The 20,941-nt window shown below is 38.3% G+C and overlaps 2 protein-coding genes across 9 annotated transcripts in view; one reads left to right on the forward strand and one right to left on the reverse strand.

Moving 5' to 3' along the window:
* tbc1d22a (TBC1 domain family, member 22a) overlaps positions 1 to 8,008 on the forward strand; it is a 79,447-nt gene extending 71,439 nt beyond the window's left edge. For all 3 annotated transcript variants that reach the window (XM_086021720.1, XM_086021719.1, XM_086021718.1), the window contains one exon: positions 6,189 to 8,008. In XM_086021720.1, the coding sequence (XP_085877846.1) occupies positions 6,189 to 6,317 (129 nt within the window). In that variant the 3' untranslated portion in view covers positions 6,318 to 8,008. The remainder of the gene's footprint in view (positions 1 to 6,188) is intronic.
* LOC147126748 (uncharacterized) overlaps positions 6,000 to 20,941 on the reverse strand; it is a 282,315-nt gene continuing 267,373 nt past the window's right edge. For all 6 annotated transcript variants that reach the window (XR_015084604.1, XR_015084603.1, XM_086021734.1 and 3 more), the window contains 4 exons: positions 8,872 to 8,939; positions 7,690 to 7,870; positions 6,510 to 6,697; positions 6,000 to 6,367 (listed from right to left, as the gene is read on the reverse strand). The gene's annotated coding sequence lies outside the window, so the exon portion shown is untranslated. The remainder of the gene's footprint in view (positions 6,368 to 6,509; positions 6,698 to 7,689; positions 7,871 to 8,871; positions 8,940 to 20,941) is intronic.

The following is a 20,941-nucleotide window of genomic DNA, read 5'->3' on the forward strand; positions in this document are numbered from 1 at the left end:
CATTTGACACTTTATAGTGGGCGCGCTTTGTGCGCCCACTATATAGGGAAAAAGTCACCTAAAAATGACACATTTTTGACTTTTTACACATTTGACACTTTATAGTGGGCGCGCGTTGCGCGCCCACTATATAGGGAAAAAGTCACCTAAAAATGACACATTTTTGACTTTTTACACATTTGACACTTTGGTTTATATAGGGAAAAAGTCACCTAAAAATGATACATTTTTGACTCTTTACACATTTGACACTTATATAGAGAAAAAGTCACCTAAAAATGACACATTTTTGACTTTTTACACATTTGACACTTTATAGTGGGCGCGCAACGCGCGCCCACTATATAGGGAAAAAGTCACCTAAAAATGACACATTTTTGACTTTTTACACATTTGACACTTTATAGTGGGCGCGCAACGCGCGCCCACTATATAGGGAAAAAGTCACCTAAAAATGATACATTTTTGACTCTTTACACATTTGACACTTATATAGAGGAAAAGTCACCCAAAAAAGACACATTTTTGACTTTTTACACATTTGACACTTTATAGTGGGCGCGCAACGCGCGCCCACTATATAGGGAAAAAGTCACCTAAAAATGATACATTTTTGACTCTTTACACATTTGACACTTATATAGAGAAAAAGTCACCCAAAAAAGACACAATTTTGACTTTTTACACATTTGACACTTTATAGTGGGCGCGCGTTGCGCGCCCACTATATAGGGAAAAAGTCACCTAAAAATGACACATTTTTGACTTTTTACACATTTGACACTTTATAGTGGGCGCGCCCACTATATAGGGAAAAAGTCACCTAAAAATGACACATTTTTGACTTTTTACACATTTGACACTTTATAGTGGGCGCGCAACGCGCGCCCACTATATAGGGAAAAAGTCACCTAAAAATGATACATTTTTGACTCTTTACACATTTGACACTTATATAGAGAAAAAGTCACCCAAAAAAGACACATTTTTGACTTTTTACACATTTGACACTTTATAGTGGGCGCGCAACGCGCGCCCACTATATAGGGAAAAAGTCACCTAAAAATGATACATTTTTGACTCTTTACACATTTGACACTTATATAGAGAAAAAGTCACCCAAAAAAGACACATTTTTGACTTTTTACACATTTGACACTTTGGTTTATATAGGGAAAAAGTCACCTAAAAATGATACATTTTTGACTCTTTACACATTTGACACTTATATAGAGAAAAAGTCACCCAAAAAAGACACATTTTTGACTTTTTACACATTTGACACTTTATAGTGGGCGCGCAACGCGCGCCCACTATATAGGGAAAAAGTCACCTAAAAATGACACATTTTTGACTTTTTACACATTTGACACTTTATAGTGGGCGCGCAACGCGCGCCCACTTTATAGGGAAAAAGTAAGTCAAAAATGTGTCATTTTTAGGTGACTTTTTCCCTATATAGTGGGCGCGCAACGCGCGCCCACTATAAAGTGTCAAATGTGTAAAAAGTCAAAATTGTGTCTTTTTTGGGTGACTTTTTCTCTATATAAGTGTCAAATGTGTAAAGAGTCAAAAATGTATCATTTTTAGGTGACTTTTTCCCTATATAGTGGGCGCGCGTTGCGCGCCCACTATAAAGTGTCAAATGTGTAAAAAGTCAAAAATGTGTCTTTTTTGGGTGACTTTTTCTCTATATAAGTGTCAAATGTGTAAAGAGTCAAAAATGTATCATTTTTAGGTGACTTTTTCCCTATATAGTGGGCGCGCGTTGCGCGCCCACTATAAAGTGTCAAATGTGTAAAAAGTCAAAAATGTGTCATTTTTAGGTGACTTTTTCCCTATATAGTGGGCGCGCGTTGCGCGCCCACTATAAAGTGTCAAATGTGTAAAAAGTCAAAAATGTGTCATTTTTAGGTGACTTTTTCCCTATATAGTGGGCGCGCGTTGCGCGCCCACTATAAAGTGTCAAATGTGTAAAGAGTCAAAAATGTGTCATTTTTAGGTGACTTTTTCCCTATATAGTGGGCGCGCGTTGCGCGCCCACTATAAAGTGTCAAATGTGTAAAAAGTCAAAAATGTGTCATTTTTGGATGACTTTTTCCCTATTGGGCGCGCAACGCGCGCCCACTATATAGGGAAAAAGTCACCTAAAAATGACACATTTTTGACTTTTTACACATTTGACACTTTATAGTGGGCACGCCCACTATATAGGGAAAAAGTCACCCAAAAATGACACATTTTTGACTCTTTACACATTTGACACTTTATAGTGGGCGTGCAACACACGCCCACTATATAGGGAAAAAGTCACCCAAAAAAGACACATTTTTGACTTTTTACACATTTGACACTTTATAGTGGGTGCGCAACACGCGCCCACTATATAGGGAAAAAGTCACCTAAAAATGACACATTTTTGACTTTTTACACATTTGACACTTTATAGTGGGCGCGCAACGCGCGCCCACTATATAGGGAAAAAGTCACCTAAAAATGACACATTTTTGACTTTTTACACATTTGACACTTTATAGTGGGCGCGCAACGCGCGCCCACTATATAGGGAAAAAGTCACCTAAAAATGACACATTTTTGACTTTTTACACATTTTTACACAACGCGCGCCCACTATAAAGTGTCAAATGTGTAAAAAGTCAAAAATGTGTCATTTTTAGGTGACTTTTTCCCTATATAGTGGGCGCGCAACGCGCGCCCACTATAAAGTGTCAAATGTGTAAAGAGTCAAAAATGTGTCATTTTTAGGTGACTTTTTCCCTATAAAGTGGGCGCGCGTTGCGCGCCCACTATAAAGTGTCAAATGTGTAAAGAGTCAAAAATGTGTCATTTTTAGGTGACTTTTTCCCTATATAGTGGGCGCGCAACGCGCGCCCACTATAAAGTGTCAAATGTGTAAAAAGTCAAAAATGTGTCATTTTTAGGTGACTTTTTCCCTATATAGTGGGCGCGCGTTGCGCGCCCACTATAAAGTGTCAAATGTGTAAAAAGTCAAAAATGTGTCTTTTTTGGGTGACTTTTTCTCTATATAAGTGTCAAATGTGTAAAGAGTCAAAAATGTATCATTTTTAGGTGACTTTTTCCCTATATAGTGGGCGCGCGTTGCGCGCCCACTATAAAGTGTCAAATGTGTAAAAAGTCAAAAATGTGTCATTTTTAGGTGACTTTTTCCCTATATAGTGGGCCCGCGTTGCGCGCCCACTATAAAGTGTCAAATGTGTAAAAAGTCAAAAATGTGTCATTTTTAGGTGACTTTTTCCCTATATAGTGGGCGCGCAACGCGCGCCCACTATAAAGTGTCAAATGTGTAAAGAGTCAAAAATGTGTCATTTTTAGGTGACTTTTTCCCTATATAGTGGGCGCGCGTTGCGCGCCCACTATAAAGTGTCAAATGTGTAAAAAGTCAAAAATGTGTCATTTTTGGATGACTTTTTCCCTATTGGGCGCGCAACGCGCGCCCACTATATAGGGAAAAAGTCACCTAAAAATGACACATTTTTGACTTTTTACACATTTGACACTTTATAGTGGGCACGCCCACTATATAGGGAAAAAGTCACCCAAAAATGACACATTTTTGACTCTTTACACATTTGACACTTTATAGTGGGCGTGCAACACACGCCCACTATATAGGGAAAAAGTCACCCAAAAAAGACACATTTTTGACTTTTTACACATTTGACACTTTATAGTGGGTGCGCAACACGCGCCCACTATATAGGGAAAAAGTCACCTAAAAATGACACATTTTTGACTTTTTACACATTTGACACTTTATAGTGGGCGCGCAACGCGCGCCCACTATATAGGGAAAAAGTCACCTAAAAATGACACATTTTTGACTTTTTACACATTTGACACTTTATAGTGGGCGCGCAACGCGCGCCCACTATATAGGGAAAAAGTCACCTAAAAATGACACATTTTTGACTTTTTACACATTTTTACACAACGCGCGCCCACTATAAAGTGTCAAATGTGTAAAAAGTCAAAAATGTGTCATTTTTAGGTGACTTTTTCCCTATATAGTGGGCGCGCGTTGCGCGCCCACTATAAAGTGTCAAATGTGTAAAAAGTCAAAAATGTGTCATTTTTAGGTGACTTTTTCCCTATATAGTGGGCGCGCGTTGCGCGCCCACTATAAAGTGTCAAATGTGTAAAAAGTCAAAAATGTGTCATTTTTAGGTGACTTTTTCCCTATATAGTGGGCGCGCAACGCGCGCCCACTATAAAGTGTCAAATGTGTAAAGAGTCAAAAATGTGTCATTTTTAGGTGACTTTTTCCCTATAAAGTGGGCGCGCGTTGCGCGCCCACTATAAAGTGTCAAATGTGTAAAGAGTCAAAAATGTGTCATTTTTAGGTGACTTTTTCCCTATATAGTGTCAAATGTGTAAAAAGTCAAAAATGTGTCATTTTTAGGTGACTTTTTCCCTATATAGTGGGCGCGCGTTGCGCGCCCACTATAAAGTGTCAAATGTGTAAAAAGTCAAAAATGTGTCTTTTTTGGGTGACTTTTTCTCTATATAAGTGTCAAATGTGTAAAGAGTCAAAAATGTGTCTTTTTTGGGTGACTTTTTCTCTATATAAGTGTCAAATGTGTAAAGAGTCAAAAATGTATCATTTTTAGGTGACTTTTTCCCTATATAGTGGGCGCGCGTTGCGCGCCCACTATAAAGTGTCAAATGTGTAAAAAGTCAAAAATGTGTCATTTTTAGGTGACTTTTTCCGTTGCGTGCCCACTATAAAGTGTCAAATGTGTAAAGAGTCAAAAATGTATCATTTTTAGGTGACTTTTTCCCTATATAGTGGGCGCGCGTTGCGCGCCCACTATAAAGTGTCAAATGTGTAAAAAGTAAAAAATGTGTCATTTTTAGGTGACTTTTTCCCTATATAGTGGGCGCGCAACGCGCGCCCACTATAAAGTGTCAAATGTGTAAAAAGTCAAAAATGTGTCATTTTTAGGTGACTTTTTCCCTATATAGTGGGCGCGCGTTGCGCGCCCACTATATAGTGGGCGCGCGTTGCGCGCCCACTATATAGTGGGCGCGCGTTGCGCGCCCACTATAAAGTGTCAAATGTGTAAAAAGTCAAAAATGTGTCATTTTTGGATGACTTTTTCCCTATTGGGCGCGCAACGCGCACCCACTATATAGGGAAAAAGTCACCTAAAAATGACACATTTTTGACTTTTTACACATTTGACACTTTATAGTGGGCACGCAACGGAAAAAGTCACCTAAAAATGACACATTTTTGACTTTTTACACATTTGACACTTTATAGTGGGTGCTGTGTGTATACATACACGTGTGTGTGTATGTATGCATACACACGTGTATGCATACTTACACACGTGTGTAAGTATACATACACACGTGTGTAAGTATACATACACACGTGTGTATGTATACATACACACACACGTGTGTAAGTATACATACACACGTGTGTATGTATACATACATACACACGTGTGTATGTATGTATACATACACACGTGTATGTATACATACACACGTGTGTATGTATACTTACACATGTTCATGTATACATGTGTATGTATGTATACACATATGTATACATGTGTATACATACGTACATATGCATACACGTGTGTATGCATACACACGTGTGTGTATGTATACATACACTTGTGTATGTATACATACGTGTGTGTATGTATACATATGTGTATGTATACATACACACACACGTGTGTATGTATGTATACACATATGTATACATGTGTATACATACGTATGTATACACATATGTATACATGTGTATACATACGTATGTATACACATGTATACATGTGTATACATACGTATGTATACACATATGTATACATGTGTATACATACGTATGTATACACATATGTATACATGTGTATACATACGTACATATGTATACACATGTATGCATACACACGTGTGTATGTATACACACACGTATACAGTTATGAAAAACAAACACATACAATAGTTTGTGTTTATTATACAAACAAATCATATACCACCCCAATTTTGCATTAATGTGAAAATGTACAAAAAATGTTTTTCACAGGACAGCAACAATATACTATGTATATACCAGGGGTGGGGAATTTGATTGAAAGAGTCCATAAGTTAACATCCTCATACAAATGTGCTCTTCTTCCACAAAGGGCCTGATGATTCTACTGCAGAACCTTCCCACCATGCACTGGGGCAATGAAGAAGTCAGCGTGCTGCTGGCCGAGGCATACCGGTTGAAGTTCGCCTTTGCCGACGCCCCCAACCACTACAAGAGATGATGATGACGCCGCCGTCCAACTCCTCCTCGATGATTCTTCTTGTGGAAGGACTACATTGCCAAAAAGGAGATTTGACAAACTGAGTGGATGTAGCACTGAACACCCCTTTTTTTTTAATTATTTGTGGCTCGAAAATTCGCATTCTACTCATGGGAGACAGACTTGGGAGAACGTTTTTTTGCGTTTGCTCACCTTTTTGTGTCCGCTAAGTCAATGTCGAAAAGGGCAGTGTGCTGCTGCTCGACGAACATGACCTTCACGCTTCCTTCACGGGATGGACGAGGAAGCACACTCGATATCCACAGCAGGGGGATTCCCCTCCATCCTCGCCAATGAGTCCAGAGAGCTTTGCCAATGTACAAATACGGTGCCGTGGGAACCTGAAATGTTTTTTTCAAAGAGACAATGTCACGTCAAAATCTTTTGTAGGGAGCTTGCTCTTCCAAAATAAAAACAAAGTGGGCCTAAAACAATGCTATGATTAATCCGATAGTACGAACGCCATGGATGGAAGTTTTCCTTTTGTCATATTTTATGTTTACATAACTAGCCTGTGCCTGGCGTCTGAGATGTTGTTTTTTTTTTTTTGGAGTATTGATTGTCCAATCATAGGGCAGGGTAGTAAACACCTCAAGGTAGGCTTTTCATACAGTCAGATTTACCTCAATGCCTCCACTACATTAGGTACACTCGAACGGATTGGGGTGGGGCTTATCAAACTCTCACTTTTGTTGCCTTATGTCATTTCTATGAAATTGTCACTGAAATGTCCATTTTTGTCATTTTTACTTTAAAGTGGTAGTCAACCCAAGCATATATTGTTCAATATCTTCTATGCAGACCCTTGAAACAAGGCAATATGAAATATGAGTTAAGCAGCAAAATCCACCCGTTTTTAGCCGTGTCCGGGGGCGGCCATTTTGTCACTTCTGTCGACTGAAAAAGACATCACAGATGCTCGGGACTCAGGTAATGGCCAATCCTGGCTCAGCGTCAGAAAGCAGGTCAGCTGCGATTGGTCGTTACCTAAGCCCTGAGAAACTTTGATGTCATTTTCAGTCAACACAAGTGACAAAATGGCTGCCCTCAGAGATAGCAAAAGACGGGTGGGTTAACTCTTATTCCTAACACGATATTTATCAAAATTATGTGGTTCATCTAGTGAGCCTGCATAGAACATATCCTTGAAAAAAATATGTTTTCGGTTGACCTGGCTTTAATGGGGTTTCTGCGTTAGACATTCCATTAATGTGAACGTTTTTAAAAAATGACAAAAATGGACATGTTTTTCACAGGATAGTAACGTTATATAGTATATACTATATTACTAAATTTAGATGAACGAATGCAAACTTAATGCCAGTCTACTCACACAAGCATCCCCGCAGTGATGAAAGCGCAGGTCCTTTCTGGCTGCAGCCCTCTTCCTCCCACAACGCGCGCGTGCACAACATTGAACTTCAAACCATCTTTGAAGAATCTCCTGCAAGGTACACCTGCGTAACATTTCCCCGTGGAAGTTTTTGCTCCCCATCGTCTCCTTACGCGGAAATCTGTTGATGAAACCAATGGCAAATGAACAAAAATAAAGTGGAAGAAGTACTGGTTCCTGAAGGGACAAAAACATGTACAGACATTTTTGAAATTGTGTAAATACAAAGTGTAAATAAATCCTCTATATGATAATGATATATTGTGTTCTTTTTTTTTTTTTTTTTAATTTTGTACACTACTGTATATGGGCCCATTTTCGAGGACTTTTACGGACCAAAGGCAACCATCGGCCGTTCCGCAGTCAGTGATGAAGTGTAATACAAAGTCCCAAAGTTCGTGTGCATGTGTGTTGAAGCTTCCTGGCTCTTGTTAGGCTGAGTGATGTTCACACAGGCAGCCAATTATGGACTAGTGGTCACTTGAGGACTCCAGTCACTTCATGGGAAATTAAAAATACATTAGTAGCAACAATGGTCACAGAAACGTGCCCGTCTGTGCTGTTGGCTCCTTGCTATTCATCTGTCCTTCCTTGCCTCAGGGAGCGTTACATCATTACACAGCGAAACCTCGCATTAGCTGCGGGTCTGGAGCACAGAAGTTGAGCGGAATCCTGTGACTGTAGAACGGCTTCAGACACAGAAGACTTGCAAATAATTCAATCCGCCGGCAAATTGAACAATTAGCTACTATTATACCTTATAGATCTGTTGTTTTACCAATTGTCCCTTACACCCTTGTGTTTGGCTGCAATCGTAGCCCATGTAAAACTCAGGAAAAAAAAAATGATGTACATGTCGCTAGGATCGGGCCCAAACCTTGCACCTCCGAAATAGTAACTTTTCAGAAGTTTGTTCATCCATTAGCAATGCATTGTGAAAGACAGCAAGCCAAGGTGTGTGAGCTGAAAAAATAAATAAATATATATATATATATATATATATATATATATATATATATATATATATATATATACAAACACATACATACATACATATATATATATATATATACATACACATACATATTAATATAAATATATGAATACACATACAAGAATTACCTTTTGCCACCATTGCTTCATTTCAATGGATATTGTGCTGTTCCTCTGGCTGTGCATAACGTGGCCACCTGAGGGCAGTATAACACAGACAGACACACTAAGAGAAGTTTCATAACTCAGTAAGAGGCAGTAAAAAGTCATGTTTTTGATAAAAGATGCCTTACTATACCCTTACCACACTTTTGACAAAAGACGCCTTACTATACCCTTACCATGTTTTTGACAAAAGACGCCTTACTATACCCTTACTACGTTTTTCACAAAAAACGCCTTACTATACCTTTACCATGTTTTTGACAAAAGACGCCTTACCATACACTTACATTTTTGACAAAAGACGCCTTACTATACCCTGACCATGTTTTTCACAAAAGACGCCTTACTATACCCTTAATACGTTTTTCACAAAAAACGCCTTACGATACCCTTACCACACTTTTGACAAAAGACGCCTTACTATACCCTTACTACGTTTTTCACAAAAAACGCTTTACTATACCCTTACCACACTTTTGACAAAAGACGCCTTACTATACCCTTACCATGTTTTTGACAAAAGACGCCTTACTATACCCTTACCATGTTTTTGACAAAAGACGCCTTACTATACCCTTACCACGTTTTTCACAAAAAACGCCTTACTATACCCTTACGAGGTTTTTCACAAAAAACGCCTTACTATACCCTTACCACACTTTTGACAAAAGACGCCTTACTATACCCTTACTACGTTTTTCACAAAAAACGCTTTACTATACCCTTACCACACTTTTGACAAAAGACGCCTTACTATACCCTTACCATGTTTTTGACAAAAGACGCCTTACTATACCCTTACCATGTTTTTGACAAAAGACGCCTTACTATACCCTTACCACGTTTTTCACAAAAAACGCCTTACTATACCCTTACGAGGTTTTTCACAAAAAACGCCTTACTATACCCTTACCACACTTTTGACAAAAGACGCCTTACTATACCCTTACCATGTTTTTGACAAAAGACGCCTTACTATACCCTTACTACGTTTTTCACAAAAAACGCCTTACTATACCATTACCACACTTTTGACAAAAGACGCCTTACTATACCCTTACCATGTTTTTGACAAACGAAGCCTTACTATACCCTTACTACGTTTTTCACAAAAAACGCCTTACTATACCCTTACCATGTTTTTCACAAAAGACGCCTTACTATACCCTTACCATGTTTTTGACAAAAGACGCCTTACTATACCCTTACCACGTTTTTCACAAAAAACGCCTTGCTATACCCTTACTACGTTTTTCACAAAAAACGCCTTACTATACCCTTACCACACTTTTGACAAAAGACGCCTTACTATACCCTTACCATGTTTTTGACAAAAGACGCCTTACTATACCCTTACTACGTTTTTCACAAAAAACGCTTTACTATACCCTTACCACACTTTTGACAAAAGACGCCTTACTATACCCTTACCATGTTTTTGACAAAAGACGCCTTACTATACCCTTACCATGTTTTTGACAAAAGACGCCTTACTATACCCTTACCACGTTTTTCACAAAAAACGCCTTACTATACCCTTACGAGGTTTTTCACAAAAAACGCCTTACTATACCCTTACCACACTTTTGACAAAAGACGCCTTACTATACCCTTACCATGTTTTTGACAAACGACGCCTTACTATACCCTTACCATGTTTTTCACAAAAGACGCCTTACTATACCCTTACCATGTTTTTGACAAAAGACGCCTTACCATACACTTACATTTTTGACAAAAGACGCCTTACTATACCCTGACAATGTTTTTCACAAAAGACACCTTACTATACCCTTACCATGTTTTTGACAAACGACGCCTTACTATACCCTTACTACGTTTTTCACAAAAAACGCCTTACTATACCCTTACCACACTTTTGACAAAAGACGCCTTACTATATCCTTACCATGTTTTTGACAAACGACGCCTTACTATACCCTTACCATGTCTTTCACAAAAGACGCCTTACTATACCCTTACCATGTTTTTGACAAAAGACGCCTTACTATACCCTTACTACGTTTTTCACCAAAAACGCCTTACTATACCCTTACCACACTTTTGACAAAAGACGCCTTACTATACCCTTACCATGTTTTTCACAAAAGACGCCTTACTATACCCTTACCATGTTTTTGACAAACGACGCCTTACTATACCCTTACTACGTTTTTGACAAAAAACGCCTTACTATACCCTTACCACACTTTTGACAAAAGACGCCTTACTATACCCTTACCATGTTTTTGACAAACGACGCCTTACTATACCCTTACCATGTTTTTCACAAAAGACGCCTTACTATACCCTTACTACGTTTTTCACAAAAAACGCCTTACTATACCCTTACCACACTTTTGACAAAAGACGCCTTACTATACCCTTACCATGTTTTTCACAAAAGACGCCTTACTATACCCTTACCATGTTTTTGACAAAAGACGCCTTACCATACACTTATGTTTTTGACAAAAGACGCCTTACTATACCCTGACCACACTTTTGACAAAAGACGCCTTACTATATCCTTACCATGTTTTTGACAAACGACGCCTTACTATACCCTTACCATGTCTTTCACAAAAGACGCCTTACTATACCCTTACCATGTTTTTGACAAAAGACGCCTTACTATACCCTTACTACGTTTTTCACCAAAAACGCCTTACTATACCCTTACCACACTTTTGACAAAAGACGCCTTACTATACCCTTACCATGTTTTTGACAAAAGACGCCTTACTATACCCTTACGTTTTTCACCAAAAACGCCTTACTATACCCTTACCACACTTTTGACAAAAGACGCCTTACTATACCCTTACCATGTTTTTGACAAAAGACGCCTTAATATACCCTTACTACGTTTTTCACAAAAAACGCCTTACTATACCCTTACCACGTTTTTCACAAAAAACGCCTTGCTATACCCTTACTACGTTTTTCACAAAAAACGCCTTACTATACCCTTACCACACTTTTGACAAAAAACGCCTTACTATACCCTTACCATGTTTTTGACAAAAGACGCCTTACTATACCCTTACTACGTTTTTCACAAAAAACGCCTTACTATACACTTACCACACTTTTGACAAAAGACGCCTTACCATATACTTAGGTTTTTGACAAAAAACGCCTTACTATACCCTTACCATGTTTTTGACAAAAGACGCCTTACTATACCCTTACCATGTTTTTGACAAAAGACGCCTTACTATACCCTTACTACTTTTTTCACCAAAAACGCCTTACTATACCCTTACCACACTTTTGACAAAAGACGCCTTACTATACCCTTACCATGTTTTTGACAAACGACGCCTTACTATACCCTTACCATGTTTTTCACAAAAGACGCCTTACTATACCCTTACCATGTTTTTGACAAGACGCCTTACTATACCCTTACTACGTTTTTCACAAAAAACGCCTTACTATACCCTTACCACACTTTTGACAAAAGACGCCTTACTATACTTTTACCATGTTTTTCACAAAAGACGCCTTACTATACCCTTACCACACTTTTCACAAAAGACGCCTTACTATACCCTTACCACACTTTTGACAAAAGACGCCTTACTATACCCTTACCATGTTTTTGATAAACGACGCCTTACTATACCCTTACCATGTTTTTCACAAAAGACGCCTTACTATACCCTTACTACGTTTTTCACAAAAAACGCCTTACTATACCCTTACCACACTTTTGACAAAAGACACCTTACTATACCCTTACCATGTTTTTGACAAAAGACGCCTTACTATACCCTTACTACGTTTTTCACAAAAAACGCCTTACTATACCCTTACCATGTTTTTGACAAACGACGCCTTACTTTACCCTTACCATGTTTTTGACAAACGACGCCTTACTATACCCTTACCATGTTTTTGACAAAAGACGCCTTACTATACCCTTACTACGTTTTTCACAAAAAACGCCTTACTATACCCTTACCACACTTTTGACAAAAGACGCCTTACTATACCCTTACCACACTTTTGACAAAAGACGCCTTACTATACCCTTACCACACTTTTGACAAAAGACGCCTTACTATACCCTTACCATGTTTTTGACAAACGACGCCTTACTATACCCTTACCATGTTTTTCACAAAAGACGCCTTACTATACCCTTACTACGTTTTTCACAAAAAAAGCCTTACTATACCCTTACCACACTTTTGACAAAAGACGCCTTACTATACCCTTACCATGTTTTTGACAAAAGACGCCTTACTATACCCTTACTACGTTTTTCACAAAAAACGCCTTACTATACCCTTACCACACTTTTGACAAAAGACGCCTTACTATACTTTTACCATGTTTTTCACAAAAGACGCCTTACTATACCCTTACCACACTTTTGACAAAAGACGCCTTACTACACCCTTACCACACTTTTGACAAAAGACGCCTTACTATACCCTTACCATGTTTTTGACAAACGACGCCTTACTATACCCTTACCATGTTTTTGACAAAAGACGCCTTACTATACCCTTACTACGTTTTTCACAAAAAACGCCTTACTATACCCTGACAGCACTTTTGACAAAAGACGCCTTACTATACCCTTACCATGTTTTTGACAAAAGACGCCTTACTATACCCTTACCACACTTTTGACAAAAGACGCCTTACTATACCCTTACCATGTTTTTGACAAACGACGCCTTACTATACCCTTACCATGTTTTTCACAAAAGACGCCTTACTATACCCTTACCATGTTTTTGACAAAAGACGCCTTACTATACCCTTACTACGTTTTTCACAAAAAACGCCTTACTATACCCTTACCACACTTTTGACAAAAGACGCCTTACTATACTTTTACCATGTTTTTCACAAAAGACGCCTTACTATACCCTTACCACACTTTTGACAAAAGACGCCTTACTATACCCTTACCACACTTTTGACAAAAGACGCCTTACTATACCCTTACCATGTTTTTGACAAACGACGCCTTACTATACCCTTACCATGTTTTTCACAAAAGACGCCTTACTATACCCTTACTACGTTTTTCACAAAAAACGCCTTACTATACCCTTACTACGTTTTTCACAAAAAACGCCTTACTATACCCTTACCACACTTTTGACAAAAGACTCCTTACTATACACTTACCATGTTTTTGACAAAAGACGCCTTACTATACCCTTACTACGTTTTTCACAAAAAACGCCTTACTATACCCTTACCACACTTTTGACAAAAGACGCCTTACTATACCCTTACTACGTTTTTCACCAAAAACGACTTACTATACCCTTACCACACTTTTGACAAAAGACGCCTTACTATACCCTTACCATGTTTTTGACAAAAGACGCCTTACTATACCCTTACTACGTTTTTCACAAAAAACGCCTTACTATACCCTTACCACACTTTTGACAAAAGACGCCTTACTATACTTTTACCATGTTTTTCACAAAAGACGCCTTACTATACCCTTACCACACTTTTGACAAAAGACGCCTTACTATACCCTTACCACACTTTTGACAAAAGACGCCTTACTATACCCTTACCATGTTTTTGACAAACGACGCCTTACTATACCCTTACCATGTTTTTCACAAAAGACGCCTTACTATACCCTTACCATGTTTTTGACAAAAGACGCCTTACTATACCCTTACTACGTTTTTCACAAAAAACGCCTTACTATACCCTTACAGCACTTTTGACAAAAGACGCCTTACTATACCCTTACCATGTTTTTGACAAAAGACGCCTTACTATACCCTTACCACACTTTTGACAAAAGACGCCTTACTATACCCTTACCACACTTTTGACAAAAGACGCCTTACTATACCCTTACCATGTTTTTGACAAACGACGCCTTACTATACCCTTACCATGTTTTTCACAAAAGACGCCTTACTATACCCTTACTACGTTTTTCACAAAAAACGCCTTACTATACCCTTACTACGTTTTTCACAAAAAACGCCTTACTATACCCTTACCACACTTTTGACAAAAGACTCCTTACTATACACTTACCATGTTTTTGACAAAAGACGCCTTACTATACCCTTACTACGTTTTTCACAAAAAACGCCTTACTATACCCTTACCACACTTTTGACAAAAGACGCCTTACTATACTTTTACCATGTTTTTCACAAAAGACGCCTTACTATACCCTTACCACACTTTTGACAAAAGACGCCTTACTATACCCTTACCACACTTTTGACAAAAGACGCCTTACTATACCCTTACCATGTTTTTGACAAACGACGCCTTACTATACCCTTACCATGTTTTTGACAAAAGACGCCTTACTATACCCTTACTACGTTTTTCACAAAAAACGCCTTACTATACCCTTACCATGTTTTTGACAAAAGACGCCTTACTATACCCTTACCATGTTTTTGACAAAAGACGCCTTACTATACCCTTACTACGTTTTTCACAAAAGACGCCTTACTATACCCTTAATACGTTTTTCACAAAAGACGCCTTACTATACCCTTACCACACTTTTGACAAAAGACGCCTTACTATACCCTTACCATGTTTTTCACAAAAGACGCCTTACTATACCCTTACCATGTTTTTGACAAAAGACGCCTTACTATACCCTTACTACGTTTTTCACAAAAAACGCCTTACTATACCCTTACCACACTTTTGACAAAAGACGCCTTACTATACCCTTACCATGTTTTTCACAAAAGACGCCTTACTATACCCTTACCATGTTTTTGACAAAAGACGCCTTACTATACCCTTACTACGTTTTTCACAAAAAACGCCTTACTATACCCTTACCACACTTTTGACAAAAGATGCCTTACTATACCCTTACCATGTTTTTCACAAAAGACGCCTTACTATACCCTTACCATGTTTTTGACAAAAGACGCCTTACTATACCCTTACTACGTTTTTCACAAAAAACACCTTACTATACCCTTACCACACTTTTGACAAAAGACGCCTTACTATACCCTTACCATGTTTTTCACAAAAGACGCCTTACTATACCCTTACCATGTTTTTCACAAAAGACGCCTTACTATACCCTTACTACGTTTTTCACAAAAAAAGCCTTACTATACCCTTACCACACTTTTGACAAAAGACGCCTTACTATACCCTTACCATGTTTTTCACAAAAGACGCCTTACTATACCCTTACTACGTTTTTCACAAAAAACGACTTACTATACCCTTACCACACTTTTGACAAAAGACGCCTTACTATACCCTTACCATGTTTTTGACAAACGACGCCTTACTATACCATTACCATGTTTTTCACAAAAGACGCCTTACTATACCCTTACCATGTTTTTGACAAAAGACGCCTTACGTTTTTCACAAAAAACGCCTTACTATACCCTTACCACACTTTTGACAAAAGACGCCTTACTATACCCTTACCATGTTTTTGACAAAAGACGCCTTACTATACCCTTACTACGTTTTTCACAAAAAACGCCTTACTATACCCTTACCATGTTTTTGACAAAAGACGCCTTACTATACCCTTACCGTGTTTTTGACAAAAGACGCCTTACTATACCCTTACCATGTTTTTGACAAAAGACGCCTTACCATACACTTACATTTTTGACAAAAGACGCCTTACTATACCCTGACCATGTTTTTCACAAAAGACACCTTACTATACCCTTAATACGTTTTTCACAAAAAACGCCTTACTATACCCTTACCACACTTTTGACAAAAGACGCCTTACTATACCCTTACTACGTTTTTCACCAAAAACGACTTACTATACCCTTACCACACTTTTGACAAAAGACGCCTTACTATACCCTTACCATGTTTTTGACAAAAGACGCCTTACTATACCCTTACTACGTTTTTCACAAAAAACGCCTTACTATACCCTTACCACACTTTTGACAAAAGACGCCTTACTATACTTTTACCATGTTTTTCACAAAAGACGCCTTACTATACCCTTACCACACTTTTGACAAAAGACGCCTTACTATACCCTTACCACACTTTTGACAAAAGACGCCTTACTATACCCTTACCATGTTTTTGACAAACGACGCCTTACTATACCCTTACCATGTTTTTCACAAAAGACGCCTTACTATACCCTTACCATGTTTTTGACAAAAGACGCCTTACTATACCCTTACTACGTTTTTCACAAAAAACGCCTTACTATACCCTTACAGCACTTTTGACAAAAGACGCCTTACTATACCCTTACCATGTTTTTGACAAAAGACGCCTTACTATACCCTTACCACACTTTTGACAAAAGACGCCTTACTATACCCTTACCACACTTTTGACAAAAGACGCCTTACTATACCCTTACCATGTTTTTGACAAACGACGCCTTACTATACCCTTACCATGTTTTTCACAAAAGACGCCTTACTATACCCTTACTACGTTTTTCACAAAAAACGCCTTACTATACCCTTACTACGTTTTTCACAAAAAACGCCTTACTATACCCTTACCACACTTTTGACAAAAGACTCCTTACTATACACTTACCATGTTTTTGACAAAAGACGCCTTACTATACCCTTACTACGTTTTTCACAAAAAACGCCTTACTATACCCTTACCACACTTTTGACAAAAGACGCCTTACTATACTTTTACCATGTTTTTCACAAAAGACGCCTTACTATACCCTTACCACACTTTTGACAAAAGACGCCTTACTATACCCTTACCACACTTTTGACAAAAGACGCCTTACTATACCCTTACCATGTTTTTGACAAACGACGCCTTACTATACCCTTACCATGTTTTTGACAAAAGACGCCTTACTATACCCTTACTACGTTTTTCACAAAAAACGCCTTACTATACCCTTACCATGTTTTTGACAAAAGACGCCTTACTATACCCTTACCATGTTTTTGACAAAAGACGCCTTACTATACCCTTACTACGTTTTTCACAAAAGACGCCTTACTATACCCTTAATACGTTTTTCACAAAAGACGCCTTACTATACCCTTACCACACTTTTGACAAAAGACGCCTTACTATACCCTTACCATGTTTTTCACAAAAGACGCCTTACTATACCCTTACCATGTTTTTGACAAAAGACGCCTTACTATACCCTTACTACGTTTTTCACAAAAAACGCCTTACTATACCCTTACCACACTTTTGACAAAAGACGCCTTACTATACCCTTACCATGTTTTTCACAAAAGACGCCTTACTATACCCTTACCATGTTTTTGACAAAAGACGCCTTACTATACCCTTACTACGTTTTTCACAAAAAACGCCTTACTATACCCTTACCACACTTTTGACAAAAGATGCCTTACTATACCCTTACCATGTTTTTCACAAAAGACGCCTTACTATACCCTTACCATGTTTTTGACAAAAGACGCCTTACTATACCCTTACTACGTTTTTCACAAAAAACACCTTACTATACCCTTACCACACTTTTGACAAAAGACGCCTTACTATACCCTTACCATGTTTTTCACAAAAGACGCCTTACTATACCCTTACCATGTTTTTCACAAAAGACGCCTTACTATACCCTTACTACGTTTTTCACAAAAAAAGCCTTACTATACCCTTACCACACTTTTGACAAAAGACGCCTTACTATACCCTTACCATGTTTTTCACAAAAGACGCCTTACTATACCCTTACTACGTTTTTCACAAAAAACGACTTACTATACCCTTACCACACTTTTGACAAAAGACGCCTTACTATACCCTTACCATGTTTTTGACAAACGACGCCTTACTATACCATTACCATGTTTTTCACAAAAGACGCCTTACTATACCCTTACCATGTTTTTGACAAAAGACGCCTTACGTTTTTCACAAAAAACGCCTTACTATACCCTTACCACACTTTTGACAAAAGACGCCTTACTATACCCTTACCATGTTTTTGACAAAAGACGCCTTACTATACCCTTACTACGTTTTTCACAAAAAACGCCTTACTATACCCTTACCATGTTTTTGACAAAAGACGCCTTACTATACCCTTACCGTGTTTTTGACAAAAGACGCCTTACTATACCCTTACCATGTTTTTGACAAAAGACGCCTTACCATACACTTACATTTTTGACAAAAGACGCCTTACTATACCCTGACCATGTTTTTCACAAAAGACGCCTTACTATACCCTTACTACGTTTTTCACAAAAAACGCCTTACTGTACCCTTACCATGTTTTTGACAAAAGACGCCTTACTATACCCTTACCGTGTTTTTGACAAAAGACGCCTTACTATACCCTTACCATGTTTTTGACAAAAGACGCCTTACCATACACTTACATTTTTGACAAAAGACGCCTTACTATACCCTGACCATGTTTTTCACAAAAGACACCTTACTATACCCTTAATACGTTTATCACAAAAGACGCCTTACTATACCCTTACCATGTTTTTGACAAAAGACGCCTTACTATACCCTTACTACGTTTTTCACAAAAAACGCCTTACTGTACCCTTACTACACTTTTGACAAAAGACGCCTTACCATGTTTTTGACAAACGACGCCTTACTATACCCTTACCATGTTTTTGACAAAAAACGCCTTACTATACCCTTACTACGTTTTTCACAAAAAACGCCTTACTATACCCTTACCACACTTTTGACAAAAGACGCCTTACTATACCCTTACCATGTTTTTCACAAAAGACGCCTTACTATACCCTTACCATGTTTTTGACAAAAGACGCCTTACTATACCCTTACCATGTTTTTGACAAAAGACGCCTTACTATACCCTTACCATGTTTTTGACAAACGACGCCTTACTATACCCTTACCACACTTTTGACAAAAGACGCCTTACTATACCCTTACCATGTTTTTGACAAAAGACGCCTTACTATACCCTTACTACGTTTTTCACCAAAAACGACTTATTATACCCTGACCACACTTTTGACAAAAGACGCCTTACTATACCCTTACCATGTTTTTTACAAAAGACGCCTTACTATACCCTTACTACGTTTTTCACCAAAAACGACTTATTATACCCTTACCACACTTCTGACAAAAGACGCCTTACTATACCCTTACCATGTTTTTGACAAAAGACGCCTTACTATACCCTTACTACGTTTTTGACAAACGACGCCTTACTATACCCTTACCATGTTTTTGACAAAAGACGCCTTACTATACCCTTACCATGTTTTTGACAAAAGACGCCTTACTATACCCTTACCACACTTTTGACAAAAGACGCCTTACTATACCCTTACCATGTTTTTCACAAAAGACGCCTTACTATACCCTTACTACGTTTTTCACAAAAAACGCCTTACTATACCCTTACCACACTTTTGACAAAAGACGCCTTACTATACCCTTACCATGTTTTTGACAAACGACGCCTTACTATACCCTTACCATGTTTTTCACAAAAGACGCCTTACTATACCCTTACCATGTTTTTCACAAAAGACGCCTTACTATACCCTTACCATGTTTTTGACAAAAGACGCCTTACTATACCCTTAGTACGTTTTTCACAAAAGACGCCTTACTATACCCTTAATACGTTTTTCACAAAAGACGCCTTACTATACCCTTACCACACTTTTGACAAAAGACGCCTTACTATACCCTTACCATGTTTTTCACAAAAGACGCCTTACTATACCCTTACCATGTTTTTGACAAAAGACGCCTTACTATACCCTTACCATGTTTTTGACAAAAGACGCCTTACTATACCCTTACTACGTTTTTCACAAAAAACGCCTTACTATACCCTTACCACACTTTTGACAAAAGACGCCTTACTATACCCTTACCATGTTTTTCACAAAAGACGCCTTACTATACCCTTACCATGTTTTTGACAAAAGACGCCTTACTATACCCTTACTACGTTTTTCACAAAAGACGCCTTACTATACCCTTAATACGTTTTTCACAAAAGACGCCTTACTATACCCTTACCACACTTTTGACAAAAGACGCCTTACTATACCCTTACCATGTTTTT

This window comes from Filicampus tigris, chromosome 22 (genome assembly GCF_054856515.1).
Source record: "Filicampus tigris isolate MCC_2025a chromosome 22, RoL_Ftig_1.0, whole genome shotgun sequence".
NCBI lineage: Eukaryota > Metazoa > Chordata > Actinopteri > Syngnathiformes > Syngnathidae > Filicampus > Filicampus tigris.